Here is a 19,744-nt window from a genome sequence, read left to right on the forward strand (position 1 = left end):
ACTATAAGAGTCAATTCCTTAAAAGTGTAACAATACAAAGAGTTGATTAAGGTGTGACCCTACCATGTGCTATAACTGAAAGAAATTAGAGAAGTCTTAGGTGTTACTTGTAGCAATAATAGTTAAAATCTTTTCATGTAGAAGTATTGGGTGGGGGTTTTTTTTTGTTAAGTATCTAACTAAAATCACACTCAAATGGCTTTGTGGACACGCAAGTCAATGTTTATAAACATATCATATATTGTGTTCATTTAAAAATGTTGTGACTTTTGTGTCTACTTCTCTCTGTTCTGTTACCATCTTCTGGAAGGTAGGATTGAGATTTACAGGCCATTTGGAAGAATGGTTCCAGTCTGGTTTCAGAAGGGACTGGATGGGAAAAGAGTACAACTCTACAGTCTTCTATGACTTAGGCAAATATTCAGTGTTCTAAATTCCATCCTAACCTGCTCCTGCAGTGCAGAGTTCGTAGCATCAAGTTTCTGTTCTAATGACAATACTTGCTCTTCATACTTCTGCTTCAGGGCTGCAACTATGGTCTCATGCTGTTCTCTGGCTCGCTGAAGAGAGTCAGAACGCCGAAGCTCTAACAGCTGCTGCTGCATGCTCTCCATGGCTAACTCTGCCACTTTGGATTGTTTGAATAGCTGCAAAAACCCACAATATAGAATACTTGAGTTCAATTACAAAAAGCTATGTACATATAAAGGCTTCAAGAGAAGTGACTGCACAGTTAAGAATGTCCAAAGTTAAAAATACATTTTCATAGCTTCATCAATTTCAAGGCCAGAACGGACTACTGTGATAATCTAGTCTGACCTCCTGTGTAACTTCCCCAAAATAGTTCGTAGAGCATATCTTTTAGAAAAATATCCAATTTTGATTTAAAAATTGCCAGTGATGGAGACTCCACCATGACACTTGGTAAATTGTTCCAATTCTCAATTACCCTTGTTGTTAAAAACGTACACCTTATTTCCAGTCTGAACTTGTCTAGCTTCAACTTTCAGTCATTGGATTGTGTTATACTTTTCCTCTGTTAGACTGAAGAGCCTACTATCAAATCATTGTTCCCCATGAAGGTACTTATTAGATGGTAATCAAGTCAACCCTTAACCCTCTTTTTGTTAAACTAAGGCCTTGGCTACACTTGCAGCTGTACAGTGCTGTGAGTTAAACCTGTCTTCGTACAGCTGAGTAGGGAAAGCGCTGCAGTCTGTCCACACTGACAGCTGCCAGCGCACTGTCGTGGCCACATTTGCAGCATTTGCAGCGGCATTGGGAGCGGTGCATTATGGGCAGCTATCCCAGCGTTCAAGTGTCTGCAACGTGCTTTTCAAAAGGGGGGGGTGGGGTGGAGTGTGACAGGGAGCGTGGGGAGAGAGAGAGTGGGTTTTTGGAGTGCGGACACACACCCTGCCTTGCAAGTTCCGACCCCTCTCCCTCCTCCACCCCCTCTCACTCACTGAAAGCAAACAGCAGCTGTTTGGTTTTTTCCTCACAGACCAGATAAGCAGCCACTCGCCTAAACGGACCCCCTCCCTCCTCCACCCCCCTGTGCACCGCCTCTCTCTTCAAGCAAACATTAGCTGTGGGCGTTCCAAAGGGAGCCCCCCTGCCTGCCTCTACTCATTCACAGCAAACAGTAGCAAACAGTGTTTGGTTTTTTGATAAGCAGCTCCCGGAGCGTCCGAGTTCACAACAAAACAAAGAGAGGCATCACAACAAAACAAGGAGAGGAAGCTTCACTTAAAAGGATTATGGGGAGTTTCCGGAGGTCAATCACTGCGTAATAAGGTTACTCCCCGTTTACACTGGAGCACCAGCGTCTCAGCCACTCCTCAGCAGCTGTTATTCCTCTCAGGGAGGTGGAGTACCTGCAGCGCTGTAGCCACGGAGATACAGCGCTGCAAATGCCTTGCCAGTGTGGACAGGGAGTGAGTTACACCGCTGGGGGCGGCTTTATTGCACTGTAACTCTCAAGTGTAGCCAAGGCCTAAATAGAGCGAACTCCTTGAGTCTATCACTATAAGGCATGTTTTCTAATCCTTTAATCATTCTTGTGGCTCTTCTCTGAACCCTCTCCAATTGATCAACATCCTTCTTGAACTGTGGACACCAGAACTGGACACAATATTCCAGCAGCAGTTGCGCCAGTGCCAAACACAGAGGTAAAATTAACTCTCTACTCCTACCTGAGAGTCCCCTGTTATGCATCAGAGGATTGCATTAGCCCTTTTGGCCACAGCATCACACTTGGAGTTCATGTTCAGCAGATTATCCACCATGACTCCCAAATCTTTTTTCAGAGTCACTGTTTCCCAGGATAGAATCCCCCATCCTGTAAGTATGGCCTACATTTATTTTTCCTACATCTATACAGTTACATTTAGCTGTATTAAAATGCATATTGTTTGCTTGGCCCATCTTAACAAGAGATCCAGATTGCTCTGTTTCAGTGACCTGTCTTCTTCATTATTGGTTAGAATTGGGGGAAGTGGTAAATTACACCCACCTTTAATGTTGGGAAACAAGTACTCTAACAGAATGTGTGCTCTGACGGAACTCCGCATTGTATAATTTAAAAGAAGCCAGTGCTAAAACATAATGCCATTTAGTTAATAGGATACAATCAAGGTTCCAGCACATCAGCCTTTGTCAGCAGGACTTGTACAGAGTCCCAGATACTTTAAAGATCCCTAGAGACTTTGCAAGGGGAAGGTAAGTTGCAAACACTGCAGAAGAGCCCCCATAGAGGCGCGTGCACACACACATCTGAGAATGTAATCACAAGAAGTTAAAGTCACTGATGTATCTTACAACACAAGTCAAAGTAAATACGATTCTCCTGAGTCAGCTGGGACTGCATCTTCTTCTAAGAGGAGATCAGCCCCACTGGAAATCCTATGTGTGCACACACACAAGTGTGCATTATAAACAGCTCTTGCCAACTCCATTTCCAACCAGAAGTGTATGTTTGTTACTAAAAATGCAATATTGTAGGATCCATCCCTAACAGGATGAGTTAGCAGGAACCAACATCAGGTTGGAGCGCAAGTTTGTCTCCTTGGGTGTGTTCTAATATCAGTTGTTGGGGTACTCTGGCTGTTAGAAAGATCTCCATTTCTTAAATATTGTTTGCATATTATGCTTATATCTCTTTTTGATAAAGAGTTTAGCAGGTGAGGAATTTTATGAAGAAACTTTAAAATTCTCCTAGGTTGTCCCAAATGCATATATTTTGTTATCTGTATATGAGTCAAAGTACACTAGACAAGTGAGACACAACCCTAAACCAAACATTTTATAAACTACCACCATTGCTTCTGCAATCCTTACACAAGCATAACTCCCATTGACTTCGTGAAGTCACATTCCAGACTCACAGGGCCTGATTCACAGTCATCCTGCCCTTTGCACCAAGTATGTCAGAACAATAGGGCAGCAATGCCACTATAAGAGCCCTCCAAAGGAATACCTCCAATGCCTTCTGTATCCCTACACAAGAGCCCTCAACGAAGGGGGCATTCTTGATTGTGCTCTGGGAAGAAGGGGACTTTCCGACAGCAGAAAGGGACATGACCAGGAAAGTCCTGTGCCCTGTTTATTTCCTGGTTGCCGGAAGGCTGGGGGAAGATAACCGTATTGTGGTATCAAACGGCCCAGCAGCCTTAGTATTAGGGAGGAGTTGGGGTGCAAGCCACCTTAGCGCCATCCCTTAGCCAGGCTCTGCATGGTACAGTGATGACGTATCCATTTAGCCAATCAGTTTTGCCTTGTGTAGGATGTGACCGCTTATGTTTAAGCAAATCCCTCCACCGCAAAGGAGTACATTGGAAGCCAACTTCAAGCTTTCAAGTGACTTGTCAATGACTTATTTGGTCTAGAAGTATCTGAACAGTTCACTTTCTTAAGGGATAGGAGCATCAGGGAAAACTCCTGTCCTTTTAGAAAGTTTGGGCTACATTCCACTTAAGTTGCTTCTACCCACCATCCACCAAAACTGAACTAAAATAAATGACTATGGGCTATGAGTAGATTGTTACACTCTTGTTCCTGGATTGGATGACATGAAATAAGTGGAGGAAAAGGAGACCAGCATCATATGATATGTAAGAAAGTTGCTATACTTCCTAAAACCATTCTTTAGTCACTTTTGACATTGAGGAGTTGCGAAATCCTCAGGGTCTGCATATGTTCTATCAGGTAGTAGACATATGCGACACAAAAAATAAAATAAATCTCATTGGATTATCTGTAAACTGTTTTATGACCCAAATCACAGCAATGTTCCTCCCACTTCAATAGCTGTGAGGCACTTAAAGACCATTACAATCTGGTTAATGATATCCAAGTGCATCACAACCAGTACAAAATTCAGAATTTCCAATGTATTTATCTTTGGGAAAGTAAAAACATCCTGTTTTGATTCATGGAGACAGAGAGGTAACAGAGAAGGCCTTGTAAAGCATCCAGAGAGGTATGCCAGAGGGGAAAAAACACAAAAAACAAACAAAGTGCTCAAATGAATCCTTATAAGAGATGCTATTGACATCTTTTTAAAAGGTTCTGATAAATCAAAATAGTTTTTTCAGTGAGGTCTGACTCCCATCAGCTAATGTGACTCATTTAAGACTAAGAATATTGGTGATCTGAAAACAAGATATTAAACAATATTCTTTTCATTATAGAAGCTTCATCTTGAACATGCAGCAGTGAAAGAGTAACACTCCATCTTAGCCACTGCAACACTTTAATAAATAAATAAATAAATACATAATAATAATAAAAAAGCCAGGGTTAGCAAATAGTAGGACTTCTGATATTCAAAGTAAATGATGTATCACCAGAAGAACCAAGACATCTGAGAAACTATGGATTTTATACTTCCAGATTGCAATTACAAAACTATGGAATAACTAATTATGTAAATTAGTGAGGTCATATTTACCTTTCTTACTAGGGTCGAGAAGACTGGGGAAATTTTGCTAATTCCAGTCTGGATAATAGATTACACATTATAATCCATAATTTTTACACAAGAAGTTCCAACTCATTAGTCAGATACTATTATTAGTCATTAGCATGTCCATAAGAGTATATTAATCTTTGTTAAACTTAAGATTCACTTTTGCATCGTAAGTACAACTACCGAAATTTCCCACAGTTACAGATAATAGTTACAGTACCTGCTCCTCGTTGGCAGTAAGGGTTTGAATTTGGGTTTCAAGTGCTTTAATTTGACCTTCAAGATGTATCTCCCGTTCTTTTCCATTTTGATACAGTTTTTGGGATTCCTGGAGGCTGAGGGCCAAGCCATCCTTTTCATCTTACAAAAGAAATACATATTTAAGCATCGTGGGAGCTATGAGAGGAGTTCTGCAACAAGCCTTTCTGGAGGAATTTTCATTTGGCACCTGGGTCTGGGAGTATAACACCTTAGTGGGCCTCCTCCCTCAACCTAATGGGTTGGAGGAAGCAGAGCTGACTCTCCAAGAGTGCAGCCAGCAACAACCAGACCAGCAGAGGGGCAGGGAGAGGCCCAGCCAGGACCCCCTGCACCCTCAACATCCTAGTATAAAGAAACACCACTCTACTTGTACAAGCAACCAGAACCATCGCATGCGGCAGGGGACGGGATGGAGGAAACAAAATAGGACCACCTAGAAGATGAAAAGACAGGGACTTGCCTAGAAACAACCAAGGATGTCAGCAGACTGGTTACTGTTTGAACTTTGGCCATTATTTTCTGTCTGCTGCTTGCTTTTTTTGCCCAACTTTCTTCCCACCCTTTTCCCCTCCCTACCCACTCCAAACTCCTCTCTTCTTTCCTTCCCTCTCCCCCTTGCTACAATTCCCCCTTTCCTCACTCCTGCCCCCACACAAAGAGATTAAGACAACAAAGTGTGTACCCATCATCACTGAACACTGTCTCGGTTGTGTCTATCTCCTACCCTTCGTCCAATTTTTTATTTTTAGACTGTTTGGACTCTCTGGGGCAGGGACCACATTGTCCTGTATGCTTCTACAGGGTCTAGCACAGTGCCGCTCCAGATCCTGATGGAAGCCTTTGAGTAATACTGCATCTATTCTTGCCAGGATGCTCACATTAGGTATCACCATGAAGTTTAAAGAATTTCACTCTAGGGCTATAAATACAAAACAGTTTTTAAAAGTTTAAAAAAAAAAAAAACCCAAAGAGGTATTGAGTTAGGCCTCAATTTGGGAAAGCACTTAAAGTTAAAAATGGTCCTGAACAGAACACTTTCCTGACTCAAGACTTTAATATGATAATAATGGGCACAAGTAGTTCAGCAACCATTGCTCACTGCACCCGATTAAAAACAGACTTCTCTGGAACCAGCGGGTGTACTAACAGATCTAGAGGAAGCACTTGGTTACTATCCAGCTGAAAGTAAAGGTACTACAAAAGCAGCAATTTAGTAGGAAAGAGGGATGACTCTCTCTTCCTTTCTACACATACCCCTTCTAGCCTCCTCGCTCTACCATTATTAAAATGACGGGGGCTATTTAAGTAGATCAATAATAAACCAATATTTTAGAATTGGGATCCAGATTAGTGTAGTGTAATTTATTTAATAATCACAGAGATTAGACATGGTGGGTAATGTGTGTCAAACAGATGATAAAATACTTCTGTACTTTCTCAAGATTGAATTTGGCTCTTGTTTACTGAATTTCTCTTTTTCTTTAGTTATCCATTTATCAGGTTTCTTGCACTTTCCTCTGAAATAGCTGGTATTGGCCACTGTCGGAGATCACTGCTCTGATCTAATGAAGCCGTTCCTATATTATTTTAAAAAGTACTATAAAGAGTGAAAAAAGTTTCAGTGTAACTGTAAGCCTTCAGCTGTACACAAGGGGGCTAAGTCTCCGCAGTGTTGCACCTCATTTGAGTGAGTGCACAGGAGGTTTAAAATGCCAGCAAAATAGAATTCTTCAGTTGTTTGAACTGCTGATAGTATTTTTACACCCCCATTGTGTAAATGACTACAAAAGGTGCACAGGCCGTGGGGTGGGGTGGGAGGCGGGAATCATGCTCAGACTCTGAAGCCAAATCAAGTTTGCAAGTACAATCAATGTTTGTTGGGGTGTGTTAAACAGAAAATTGATGAGCACAATAAAAGTTAAAGTTAATAAAGACTGGGAGTGGCTGGGTCACTGCAAAGAGCAATTTTCCCTCTGTTGATATTCACCCTTTCTTGTCAACTGTTGGGAATGGGCCACCCTGATTGAATTGGCCTCATTAGCACTGACCCCTCACTTGGTAAGGCAACTCCCATCTTTTCATGTGCTGTACATTTATACCTACCTACTGTATTTTTCACTCCATGCATCCGATGAAGTGGGTTATAGCCCATGAAAGCTTATGCCCAAATAAATTTGTTAGTCTCTAAGCTGCCATAAGGATGACTCGTTTTTGCTGATACAGACTAACACAGCTACCCCTCTGAAACATTAAAAGTCGTTAGATCTCAGTAAATTCTAGAAACTAAAGGTCCATATAAACTTTTGTTTTACCTTTGACCATTGCAAGCTGATGATTTAGATACCTAATCTGCTGTGCACTCTTTTCCATCTTTTCAGTAAGTTCTTCCAGTTGTCTCTCTCTTGCTTTATTAAGAACCTGAAGTTGAAGAATCTGCATATTGTCCGCAGAATCTGTTGAAGTTTAAAATATAACTAACTTTCAAACAAGCTAGCTTTTGAAGAGTGCATAACATTCTTACAGTACAATTAATTAGTCTAAAATAGATTATAAGGTCTTTGGGGCAGGAACCATCTATCTTCTGAAAAGTGTCAAATTCATTGTTGGTGCACAATATATAACTCCAAAACAGAGAATAATTATACAACTTGCTTACTAAATAAAGTGCACCCGCTCACGGTCCCACCATTAGGCCTGAATTACAATGTTAGCTAAAACTCCACACAACTATGAGAGCATTAACATTAGTGTACTTACTGTAAATTCAGAGTTCCATTCCTAGTCATCTAGAGACTTTTGACATTTCTCCACTAAGCCTACAGATTTGACGTTATAAACATTTATTGGACAAAAAGGTGAACCGTTCAAGGCCCAGTCTTGTAAGCAGCAGAGTGACTCTGAACAGGTGCTGAGTGCCATTAGACCACATCTACACTGTGAGTGCTACAGCTGCATAGCTACAGTACTGTAACCCGGTAGTGTAGACACAGACTACAATGATGGAAGGGGTTTTTCCATCACTGTGGGAACACCACCTTCCCCAGCAACAGTAGCTAGGTAGACTGAAGCATTCTTCCGTTGACCTACCTGTGTCTGCACTGGGGGTTAGGTCAGCATAGCTACAGTACTCAGGGGTGTGGATTTTTCACATCCTTGAGCATGATGTCAACCTACGTTTCAAGTATAGATCAGGCTTTAGCTCCTCCCAATGCAATCAATGGTACAAGAGCCATCAGCAGAATAAAAGAATTCAGCCTTTACTCAGGCAAAATCCTACTGGCCTACAGTGAATATTATGAAGCATTTAAAACTGAATATACTGATCAAAAGAAACGGTCTATTCTTATTTTCATTGTAATAGGAAGAAACTAGTACCACCTCAATGAGCTATCCCTCAATAAAAACTTAGAGTAAAGGTTAGCATATATCTAAGGTATTGCTGTATTTTTCCTTTGTGCTCTTGTTTAACAAAGCCTAGGATAAAATCCTGGCTCCACTGAAGTCTTCAGTGGTACCAGGATTTCACCCCAGGATACTTATCAAAGCTTGAAGTGGATAACACTTACTCTCCTCAGTACCCAAAAACTCTCGTTGCATCTCTTCAAGCACTTCATTTCTTCTTGTTGCATCTTGGGTTATTGGGACTTTTTGCTGAATGGCATTTTGATATGGTTTATATGTCACTTTGTAAGATTCCACAGTTTGGCTGTTAGCAACTTCAGATGCACCAAATTGCTGTTGTGACAACAGATTAAAAGTAAGGACAACTGAATTAAAGTTACCCTCATCTTGCACACAAAAGTATTTCCCCTTTTGGATTTACAAGGTTTGATATTAAAAAAAAAAAAAAAAAAAGGAGTTGCAGAGGCTCATTATTTAGACTCCAATCCAGCAAAACACTTAGCTATGTCTCTGTTGTGCCACTGAAATCAGGACTACACACATGCTTTAGTGCTTTGTTGAATAGGGTCTTATTGGCAAAGTTTACACAGTCAATAGGAAATCAGCACATCTAGTACCGCTTTGTGCTGATTCTATAAATAAAACCAAATACTACATTTTTATGCTTGAAAGTTCAACTAATTAACTCTGAGTTACTTTAATATGATAAATTGATTGCAGAAGCATATCATGTTGTAACAACTGGAGACAGAATCAAAGAAATGTAGGACTGGAAGGGACCTCGAGAAACCATCGAGTCCATCCCATTGCACTCAGGCAGAATTAAGTATATCTAGACCACCCAACACACATTTGTTTAATCTGCTTTTAAAAACCTCCAATGATGGAGATTCAATAAGTAATGGAATAGGTTACACCAAGGGAGGTTAACTGTCCTTATAGTTAGAAAGTTTCCCCCCATATTTAGCCTAAATCTCCCTTGCTACAGATTAAGTCCATTATATCTTGTCCTATCTTCAGTGGACATGGAGAACAATTGATCACTGTCCTCTTTATAACAGCCCTTAACATATTTGAAGACCTCTCTCTCACCAACAGAAGCTGGTCCAATAAAAGATATTACCTCACCTACCTTGTCTCTCTAATATCCTGGGACTGACACGGCTACAACTACACTGTATACCTCACGCCCCCCCACTCAGTCTTCTTTTCTCAAGACTAAACACGCCCAGTTTTTTTAACCTTTCTTCATAGGTCAGGTTTTCTAATCCTTTTACCATTTTTGTTGCTCTCCTCTGGACTCTCTCCAATTTATCCACACCTTTTCCAAAGTATGCTAGCCAGAATTGGACACAGTACTCCAGCAGAGGCATCACCAGTGCAGAGTAGAGCAGAACAATTACCTCCCATGTTTTAGATACAACTCTTCTGTTAATACCCCAGAATATTAGCCTTTTTCACAACTGCATCACGTTATTGGCTCATCTTCAATTTGTGATCCACTATAACTCCCAGATTCTTTTAAGCAGTATTCCCCAGTTATTCCCCATTTTGTATCTGCGCATTTGATTTTTTTTCTCTAAACGTAATACTTCGCACTAAATCTAGATCTTCTAAACTGAAAGCAGCTAAAATAATACTCTAGCATCAACACTTAAATCATTAAAATACTTACAAACAAGATAAAGAAATACATCAATATTTTAAATACCTTCAGATGTTCCTTTGGAGCATCTGGAAACTTTACTGTTTTGTTTTGTTGGTTATTTAATTCCTGTGTATGGCCATTTGTGTATGGTCTAAAATTTTCTGGGAGATGATATACATTGTTCTGTTGGCAATGACTTGGTGCTTTATACCCATCTCTGCCGAGATACACATCATCAGGATCCTCTTCACTCTGTCTATCAGAGTAGTCCTCTTTAATTTCGTAAATGCATCTTTCCTTGTCCGCATTGAGCTGGTCAGTCCAATTACTGGCATGTGTTTCACCATGATTATTTCCTTGGTCATACAGGAACTGTTCGGGATACAAATTCTGTCCCTGTTCATAGCCCTATGAACAGATTAGAGATTTGATATTCTTCCTTACCTGAACTGTTATCTCATGTTTTTTCCTCTTCGATTACAAGCTTGTCAGGATAGGCAACGTGCATTACTATTTGGTTTGTAAAGGATCATATAAAATACTGTACACTATAAATTACTAGATCAAAACCAAGCTATTCTGAATGAGAAGACCCTATTATTGGGTCACAATTTTGTCGGGGACTTACACTTTGGGGATTAGTTATCAGCAGATGATCATTCCACCTGGCCTCATGCTCCCAGGATTCATGTCCTCTATATAGAGAGAAAGAAAATATATCATGAAACATTAGTAACCATACTGGGGGAGAGGAGGGGTAGTTATGTCCATGTTCTCAGAAAGAGAACTAGATTAAACTATTTAGCATCTACTCCATTTATTGTGGAACCTAAGGCCTCATTAAAGTTGTGGTATATTCCCATTATTCGTAAAAAAAAGTTAAGAAAGTTGTTTGTACACCATCTGCCCATAGATGGAGCTTCAGCTTCACCACACTCTTTTTTAAAGCATGCAAAATGACTACCAAGAAAAATTAACTTTCTTACTGCTCTGCATCCTCATGTATGCTACAATCAGAGTAATTAGAGAGCTGGTCTCCACTATCATCCAGCATGTCATGGGGAAGGTCTGTTAATAGTTGTTGCAACTGAAATCAGACAAATAATACACACATTAATACAGTACAATTTACTCATGCTCTTTTGAAAACATATGCTTCAACTAAAAAAGTCATACACATGTTAGAGACTGAGGAAATACCAAATTCACGTGAAACCCAATTTTCCCTCCATTGAGAAGATGCCACTCAGTTACAACAGGGCTACCATGGCAACTCAGGGACACAGTTAGGTTAAGGATGCTTATTTGTTGGTGGAGTTACTACCCTAGTGATTTCTCTGGCAGGTACTTGCAGGAAGTGACTTGTGCTGAAGAATCATTGGATCAAGCGTCAGAGAACAGAGCCTCTTTTTGGAGGGCTAACTTGCTGGAACCTCTCCCCCCCATGCTAAGGTGCACTCCTTGGGTGCTTACCTCAGCAGGATTAGTTAGCGGATAATAGGGGGAGGATTTAGCAGTCCTTCACTTGCAGCTATGAAGCATACAGAGTGGAGCGCTGATTACAGAGTGTTCCACCCAATGCTAGTATATACAGCAGATCAGAGTGCTGCAGTAATCAAAGATGTTCAAGCAGAACAGGGGGCAGGGCAATCAGGCACTAACTGAGAAAATCCAACAAGCTCAAATCCAGGAAAGAAAAAGCTGTGTTGCCCTTGCCCTAGTGGCAGCCCAGAAGGAGAATAGAAGTGGCGATGATTAATGTTCTCAGTTACTGTATATTGAGAATATACAATGAAATCAAAATTGTAACATGTAAACGTCTCACTTTCCCCACCTAATACGCAGTTTACCAGAGTACACTCAGCCTCAAAGCCTCTATTTCACAAGACAGATTTCAAGGTGAGCTGACTGATGGTGAGAAACCATCAGCTAGAGATATCTGAATACATCAACAAGTCTCCCAGGGAGGAAACTAGTACAGCATCAAAAATGTCCTTCAAAATATTGGCCAGTGATTTTACTGGCAATAACTAATCTTGAAGGTCAAGTATACTATCCACTCCACCAGATGAAGACTGCTGATAGAACAGTGGCAGGCTAGGTATACAACATATCTGAAAAAATACCTTGTGTATAAATTGTACATACTGGCGCATAAGGTGAACTTTAGGAAAGAGATTTGTCCTTATTTCTGGGCAAGACATCTCTTATGAGAGTCAAAAAGGGTCATTCCTGTGCATTCAGTTTAGAAGAGCATCGCCTATGTGGGCCCAAGAGTTGCAGTTGCTTGTCAAAGGCAGTTATTGCTCCCCAGACTACAGCTGGTAGGTGTAGCAGTCAGAGTATGCCATACATGCTGTTTATTCACAAGTCAAGGCTATTTAATTAAGAAAGTTGACTGTTTAGATTAGGGCATGGGGACATTATAATTTATTCTATATGTAAATACACACCAGTCAAACCAAGAATTACTGTCAGCTACAAATTTAGAATAGTACTTATATTGTGTTTTACACTTCCAAAGTGCTGTACAAACATTAACTAAGCCTCTCAACTCTCCCCTGAGGAAGGAGTTGTTTATACTGCTGCAGTCAATGCAATGATTGAAATAATCAAGTATAAAAAGACGGCACTCCTCTAAAAATCTCTTTAGAAAAATCATGAGATCTCCCTTGGCATGTTATTTAGCTAAGCTTCAACAAGCTAAATCACCTCAAAGTTTTTAGGAGAAAGGCACCAAAACACATTTTAAATATTCACTGTCATGTTATCTTTCCCAAAGCAGTCTACCCTGACTTTCCCATATTTAGTCATTCCCTTTGCCCACATAAATTAATTCTAAAAAATAAAATAATCTTCTGTACTTACTTGGAATAAGGAATCCTGTATAGAATGTACCTGTTCTTCCAAACCTTCAGAAAGGTTTCTGTATATAGCCATATATTGACCCTCAATTGGTAGATCTGGGCAGTACATTTTCTTTTTCTCAAAAGGATACTAGAAAGCTACATAACATATAATCAGTTATTGTATCTAGTGCCTGCACCCAAACTTTGTTCTTCTCTAAACTAGCAGTCTACACATACTTGTTAATTAGAGCAGAAACATCAGCTGCTATACATGAAGTACAAAAAAAAAAGAAACTATCTCAGAGTAGCAGTTATTACCATGAGAAAAGAAAATTAGTGTAACCCCCCCCCAAAAAAAAACCCCAACAAAAACCTTTCAGATCAAACTCTCCCAAATTGCTAAATCTCTGTTTTAAGAAACCATTAACATACTCAGCTGCTTCCTAAGACTTGACACATATAAAGAGGAAGGCTGGAAGTGAGGGAAAATATCTTTCTAAATACCACCACCTCATCTCTTAAACCTTTGTTTGTTTCCAGACATTCAACAATGCTATGGACTAGTTATGTGAATCAAGCACCTTTTAGTCTTTCAACCTAAGACAATACAATGTAAAATTATAAGTAATAACTCTGAAGCCTCTAGCAAAATACCAAAGAAAAGGAAGAGAGAAGAGATGCCTTCTGCTGTATTCATATTGAAAGGACAAACTTTTACTTCTCTTCAAAACCTTGCTGGACTTCAGATATTTCTCTAGCTTTATTGTTTCCAGCAGGAGATCAGAAATGGAAAGCAGCAGAATTCAAAGTAGCAAGACTTTCCTTTTCCTTAACTACAACCGGGAAGTACTACTACCTCAGCAATTTTACTGGCCTCACCTTGGGGCCGGGCCTTAAGTCCAGCAGAAGGAATTGAAGTGCAGTGAGCGTATGATCTAGTATACTGATAGCCTGCAGCAGAAAGCTGAGCACCCATCAAGAGTTAGTACAATGAGGATCTCTGGTAACTCTTATAAATTAGAAAGTCATGGGACTCCAAGTAGGCTGAGGTAGTATAGCATGGCAGTGGGAGCAGCAAGAGCAGTAATTTGATGTTAATAACTGACCTGTCTCAAGACAAAAATCACTCAAAGATAAAGAGGACTTTATAGATTAAAAAAAAAAGCAGGTAAAAATAGAAAGGTTGTTTGTCTCCCTGTGAGCCTGGTTCTAATACAGACTGGGACTCTTCGTGACAAAAATGACTGCCCAAAGTTTTGAGAGTCTACCCCTTGCTTGCTGCACTGACAGGCATATCCCCAAGAAAAAGAAAGCAGCTGCCTTTTTCCATTTTACCTACCACGTGTTAGACAGAGCATGTGACTTAACAAGATACTCAGGGCAGTAAATAATCTTAGCAGGGCAGGGAGGTACATTTTTTGCTAGAAGTATTGGTTTTTTAAGCTTACTTCACAAAACTTGTTAAAAACAGGTGTCAGGACATGATTTATGCCTAGTTATGAGAAGTGCCATGTCTTTGTGTCTCCTTGCCCCCCACACCCCACTTTTTTTTGATAAAGAGGGAAAGGACCACCATATTCAGTTAACACCTAAAGTAGAAGAAAATCACATTCCACATGCAATAAAGTCACAGAAAATAATGCTAATTACCTTTAAAAAGTCCTGTTTGCCCAAACCTAGAATAAGCAAAGCCATCCAGGGGGATGGGAAGACCCTCACTTATAACTACGTCTGAGAAATAATGACATGGGCAATTACTTTTGTCTGGTATTTACAAGTTTTCTTGTTGACATGTTCTCTAATGCACAAGGAAAGAGAACTGGGCTTATAAAACAAATGCTATGGCATTAAATAGCTAGATTAAACTGATGTCAAAGCATCGTAAGAAATACCTAACACCTAGTGGGAGATGAAGGAAAGAATTCTGGAGCATCTAGAGTTAAAACAGAAAGGAACCAATAAACTGTGCTTATCTTTTCAGGCCTATAAAAGACTGGGTCCCATTGCTCCAACAGCCTCTTCTCCCAACTCCAGTAAAGGAGCTGCTCACCAGCAAGTGCTGGAAGAAACTTTTGGGTTAGTGTGACCTCACACCAACAAAGACATTTCAACAGTCTAGATCAGAGGCTACATCACCACAATCACCCTTCCCTGTCAATATCTACAGCAGCAGAAAGCTCTCAGGTAAACACCAAACACAAGGAGAAAACAGCCCTAAATAGCTTCAATACAAGGAAAAGGTCATCTATCATCAGCTCTTCTGTTTCATGAGGAAGGCTTTGCCAACTCTGCCCCTTCCCACATCACAACACCAATGCAGTATCCTGGAGAATCCCACACACCTGCCACACCCTAAGTAACAACAGTATTGATAGATTACCACAACCAAAAAACAACACCCCCCCACCCCAAATATCACCTTCAACCCAATCCTGCTCCTTCCCAATGCAAGTTTTATCTAGAAGAAACATCCACAAGAAGTGCAAGCACACAGTCTCATTAGATACTACAGCCAATCTAGACCAACTGCACATGAATATGAACATAGATAAGGTCAACTCCAGAACTTAAGTTCCTCTTAACCAATGCAAGACCACATCACATTTATGATTTCATCACCTGTGAGCACCCTAACCAGATATGATTTACCAGAATCTGGTTGCCTAACACTATGGGCCCAGTGGTAGCTCCCCTCATTTCCTCAGGCTAAATGAGTAAATCACAGATTCTAGCGTACTAAAATTGAATAAGTAGCCATTCTATTCCAAACTGGCCTCAGATACAAGAGTCTAATCAAAGTCTTTCAAATGTGCCTAGTTACATCTGCAGTTCTGGAGATAAGACCAACATGGGTATCCTGCGAACATCTAAGTCTTTAACCAGAAGAGGTTTCTTCAAAGAGCTGACTGAGATGCTGTCTAACATGGTACTAAAGTTCACAAGACTCAGTCAAGGAGATCTGCAACATCTCACTGCTAACACCTCTAATATGATGGCCCCAAACCAGCTCTCTCTCACAGGCGATTTCCAGCTTACACACAGCCATTCACACCACAAATCTGACCTTATAAACAGTTCCAATCCAATAGGTGCTTCCAGTCCTAGAAAGATCACCATATCACACAGGTAAAGTTCATAACTGTCCCCAGTTCCAGGAAAGAAGCAGTAACCATCATAGTCAACATCCAAAAGCTCATGGGTACAGTGAAATTCAAGATCATTAAAGAAAGCTCCACTCAACAAAGTGGCCAAGTAATAAAACTTGTAGTGAGACACTACAAATACTCTGACCTCTGCCTTCAATCCTCTGGCACCAAAGCACCCTCTTGCCACATAGATCCCTGCAGTTCTGAGGCAGAAGCAGCAAGTAGTAATAAAAATTAAGATTCAGTGGAAGCAAACATAAGCTGACACAAAAAGAATGACACACAAGGAGTTCTTTCAGATAATACACCTTAGCAATAGTATACATCAAGAGAGCTTACATCACAATAGAGACCTCTTAAAAAAAAGATCACCCCTCACTGAAGTATATGGAACATTAATTGCTTTGTTGATCTCAGAATGTCTTTTCTCAGTTCAAGAACACAGCATCTCTCACTAGAAGAACTATCACTATCCTTATCCAAGGAGAGTGGCACAGAAGCTACTGCTACAAAGAGAAGCAAAATAATTGTTGGGTATCAAGAGGTCATTAATTGTTTCCAAGTCTATTCTTTATCAACATTTACATAAAGGATAGAACACTTCACCATGGGACAAATACTGCCTCAATGTCTGCAGGTGCAAGAAGTTCCCCCACACCGTAAAACAAGTGTGACCAACACTCGCAGACGCTGCTGCCCCTTTTCATTAAAAAGGATAAAGATGAACTTTAAGAATAGTTCAGCTGCTACACAACTATAAGAACTGCTGCCATAAATTCTCTTCTCATAACCCAAATACACACACACCAATCTTTAAATGGCACAGTTCACAATTCTCCTAAAACAACTGACCTTGGGAAGTCAAGAAACATGCCTTCAGCTAGAACAAGAGCCCCCCAAAAATAAAATAAAATAAAAGGAACTAAAAACCCATCAGCTGTTTCTAGTGAGATCATAAGAGACGCAAAAGTAAACTCAAGCAGATTGTGATGTCACCATAACCTTATCTCCCCTGACAACATTAAACCTTATTTTAAAAAGTAACTGGTGATACTTCCAGAAAGAAATAGAAAGTAACTTATAACTAAGACAGTAAAATGTAAGTTCCCTACATTTACGTTTGGCTAGGATACTGAAATTAACACTCCTAATTCTTCTGAAAAGTGTTGCAATGATCAAAGGACCAGACATCAATTAAGTAGTATTATTACAGAAATGTAGCAACTGTAAAGGGCAGTCTGTGCTAGAGAACTTTGGCATTTACTATAAAACGATATTAGTGTCCACACACACGAGTGCTTGTAATACCGCATAAGGTATCACAAGAGCCCATCATGTCTTTAGATAGTGGACCCCAAAAGGGAGTGGGTGACACAGCAAGAAACCTGCACAGAGATCAGAGAATATTTCCTGATTCTCTAGACACTCTATGCAAGCTATGTTGCTATTTGTTTGTGCTGTGTGTACTTGGGCAATGAGATATCTAGACATTTATACTGTACTCCTCTCTGTGGAATCTGAGTCCTAACCTTCCACCAGTTCAAGATCTGACTTTTTTTTTTTTTTTTTTTTAAACCTGGCAGCAAAGATTTGCGTCTTAATATTTTTTATATTTAATGTAAATCATTTTAATAGATAATAAGTTTACACCTTAGATTGTCAATTTCAAATTTATTTTTTAAATTGTTTTTTAAAATATAACCCTGTATTTAAATTTAAATAATCTGATGATTTTGGTTTTATATATATATATATATATATGGTTTTAGCCACCCTGAAAGCATCCAGCATGGCCAGACAAGGGAGCGCCTCAACTCCAAAATTAAAATATTAAAACATTTTTTGTCACACCATCAAGCTGGTGACTAGAGTAGAAAATATTCCCCCACTCCTACCAAAACTTTAGCCTCCTAAGTAAGTAATCCTAACCAGGGGAGAGGTTGCTGAGAAATAACCACAGTTCCCAGGTGATGGAGGCCTTTAATTTTGTCTCATCATGTATTGAAGGTGTGCAGTTCTCGCAAAAAGTAGGATCTCATCTCTTCTTGACATTTGGTGTAATTCTTTTAAAAACAATGTACTGAAGTATTGCATGCTGTGCTCTCATGAGAGCCTTGGGAATTAAAAAACTCAAATTTATAATCCTTCAAAATAATTATAACTATGGATAAAAGAAATGAAAAGGAAAGAGTTAAACAAGCCTTCAGATTTATGTCATTTCTTTGCTTTCACCTCTTGCTCTCTTGCATAGTCCTCCTGGTCATATTCATCTTCTTCTTCATGTTGAGTTTGCAGAGCTCCACTGTCAAAGTCAAGTGACATTGTTTTCTAATAAGGTAAAGTTTTTGTTGTCCAACTTGTTTAAAACCTATCACAGGAGGAAGAAAAAGTTACATATGAGCAACAACAAAAATCAAGTGGACATACAACACAATGTTTACTTCAAAACAAACACTGCAACTATCAGTGGATTACCTTGATCTTCCACTGTAGCGTCTCAATGTGTTAGCAAGACTTTTTAATTTCTAAGAATTCTGTGTTTTAGCAATTAAAACATTTAAATAAATGTTTAGCTGTCAAAGTGTTTAACCTTTAATCATTACATGAACATTCAAATGAACAGGTTACTTAAAATAATTTATGGTCATAAGAAGTATGTCAAAATATTTGGCCTCTAGGGAGTTAGTACATATTCACTCAGTATAAGTGGATAAATACTACCTTCTACTAGTCCCGGGGGAGGGGGCGGGGCGGTTTCATTTGTTTTATAGTTAATGTAACTGACGTAAAAAATACTGGAAGTATGCCACTACCAGAGCACTGATACAAACCATAATAGAAGCAAAAAAAGTCCCGTCAATTAAAGACTTCTGACCATCCTTAATTAGCTGTTTAGGATTTAAATCTTTTCTGATCAACTGTAAGTGGCAATACCAGAACTACTACAGCAGCTTTTACAGCACTTTTATACCTAGCCTCCCTCTGCTTTTTTTGATATAGTTGTAGTACATGTTGCTATTCCCACCCCCAAACAATAGGTTTAGTAAACATGTCATTCCCAAATTAAGGAAAGCAGATGACATCCCATTGGAATCAACAATATAACGTTTTGTACATAATTACTTTAAGGGTGTTTGCCTACTTATACTTATTCTGAGTATTTCCTAGCATCCATCCCAAAATCTCCTTCAAAATATGCATAAGGTTACTTGAGCTTACTGGTTGCAGCAGTCCTCATCTACTCCTCCCTTCAGCCTCTGTTTTTAAATCATCTCTACTAAATAGCTCTTGCACCTGCATCTGCAGCTACTGATAATTTTCCCAAGCAGCAGCAGTGAAATTGACCCAATTCTTGTCAGTTTTCAATGCAGCTATTCAGAACCCTGCTGGTAGCAGTAACATTGAGCAAAAAAAGTGGGTGAGGTAATACAGTATCTTTTATTGAACCAACTTCTGTTGGCGAAAGAGA

General features: G+C 39.7%; 1 protein-coding gene across 1 annotated transcript in view; it reads right to left on the reverse strand.

The window, feature by feature from the left end:
- CEP152 (centrosomal protein 152) overlaps nt 1–19,744 on the reverse strand; it is a 47,936-nt gene that overhangs the window by 26,360 nt on the left and 1,832 nt on the right. Inside the window, exons 2-9 of the mRNA XM_065412367.1 lie at nt 18,508–18,643; nt 11,267–11,367; nt 10,909–10,975; nt 10,344–10,688; nt 8,797–8,965; nt 7,543–7,683; nt 5,190–5,329; nt 447–647 (exon numbers count right to left, since the gene is read on the reverse strand). Of these exons, the coding sequence (XP_065268439.1) occupies nt 447–647; nt 5,190–5,329; nt 7,543–7,683; nt 8,797–8,965; nt 10,344–10,688; nt 10,909–10,975; nt 11,267–11,367; nt 18,508–18,597 (1,254 nt within the window). The 5' untranslated portion in view covers nt 18,598–18,643. The remainder of the gene's footprint in view (nt 1–446; nt 648–5,189; nt 5,330–7,542; nt 7,684–8,796; nt 8,966–10,343; nt 10,689–10,908; nt 10,976–11,266; nt 11,368–18,507; nt 18,644–19,744) is intronic.

The sequence above is a fragment of the Emys orbicularis genome, chromosome 10 (genome assembly GCF_028017835.1).
Source record: "Emys orbicularis isolate rEmyOrb1 chromosome 10, rEmyOrb1.hap1, whole genome shotgun sequence".
Taxonomy (NCBI): Eukaryota; Metazoa; Chordata; order Testudines; family Emydidae; genus Emys; species Emys orbicularis.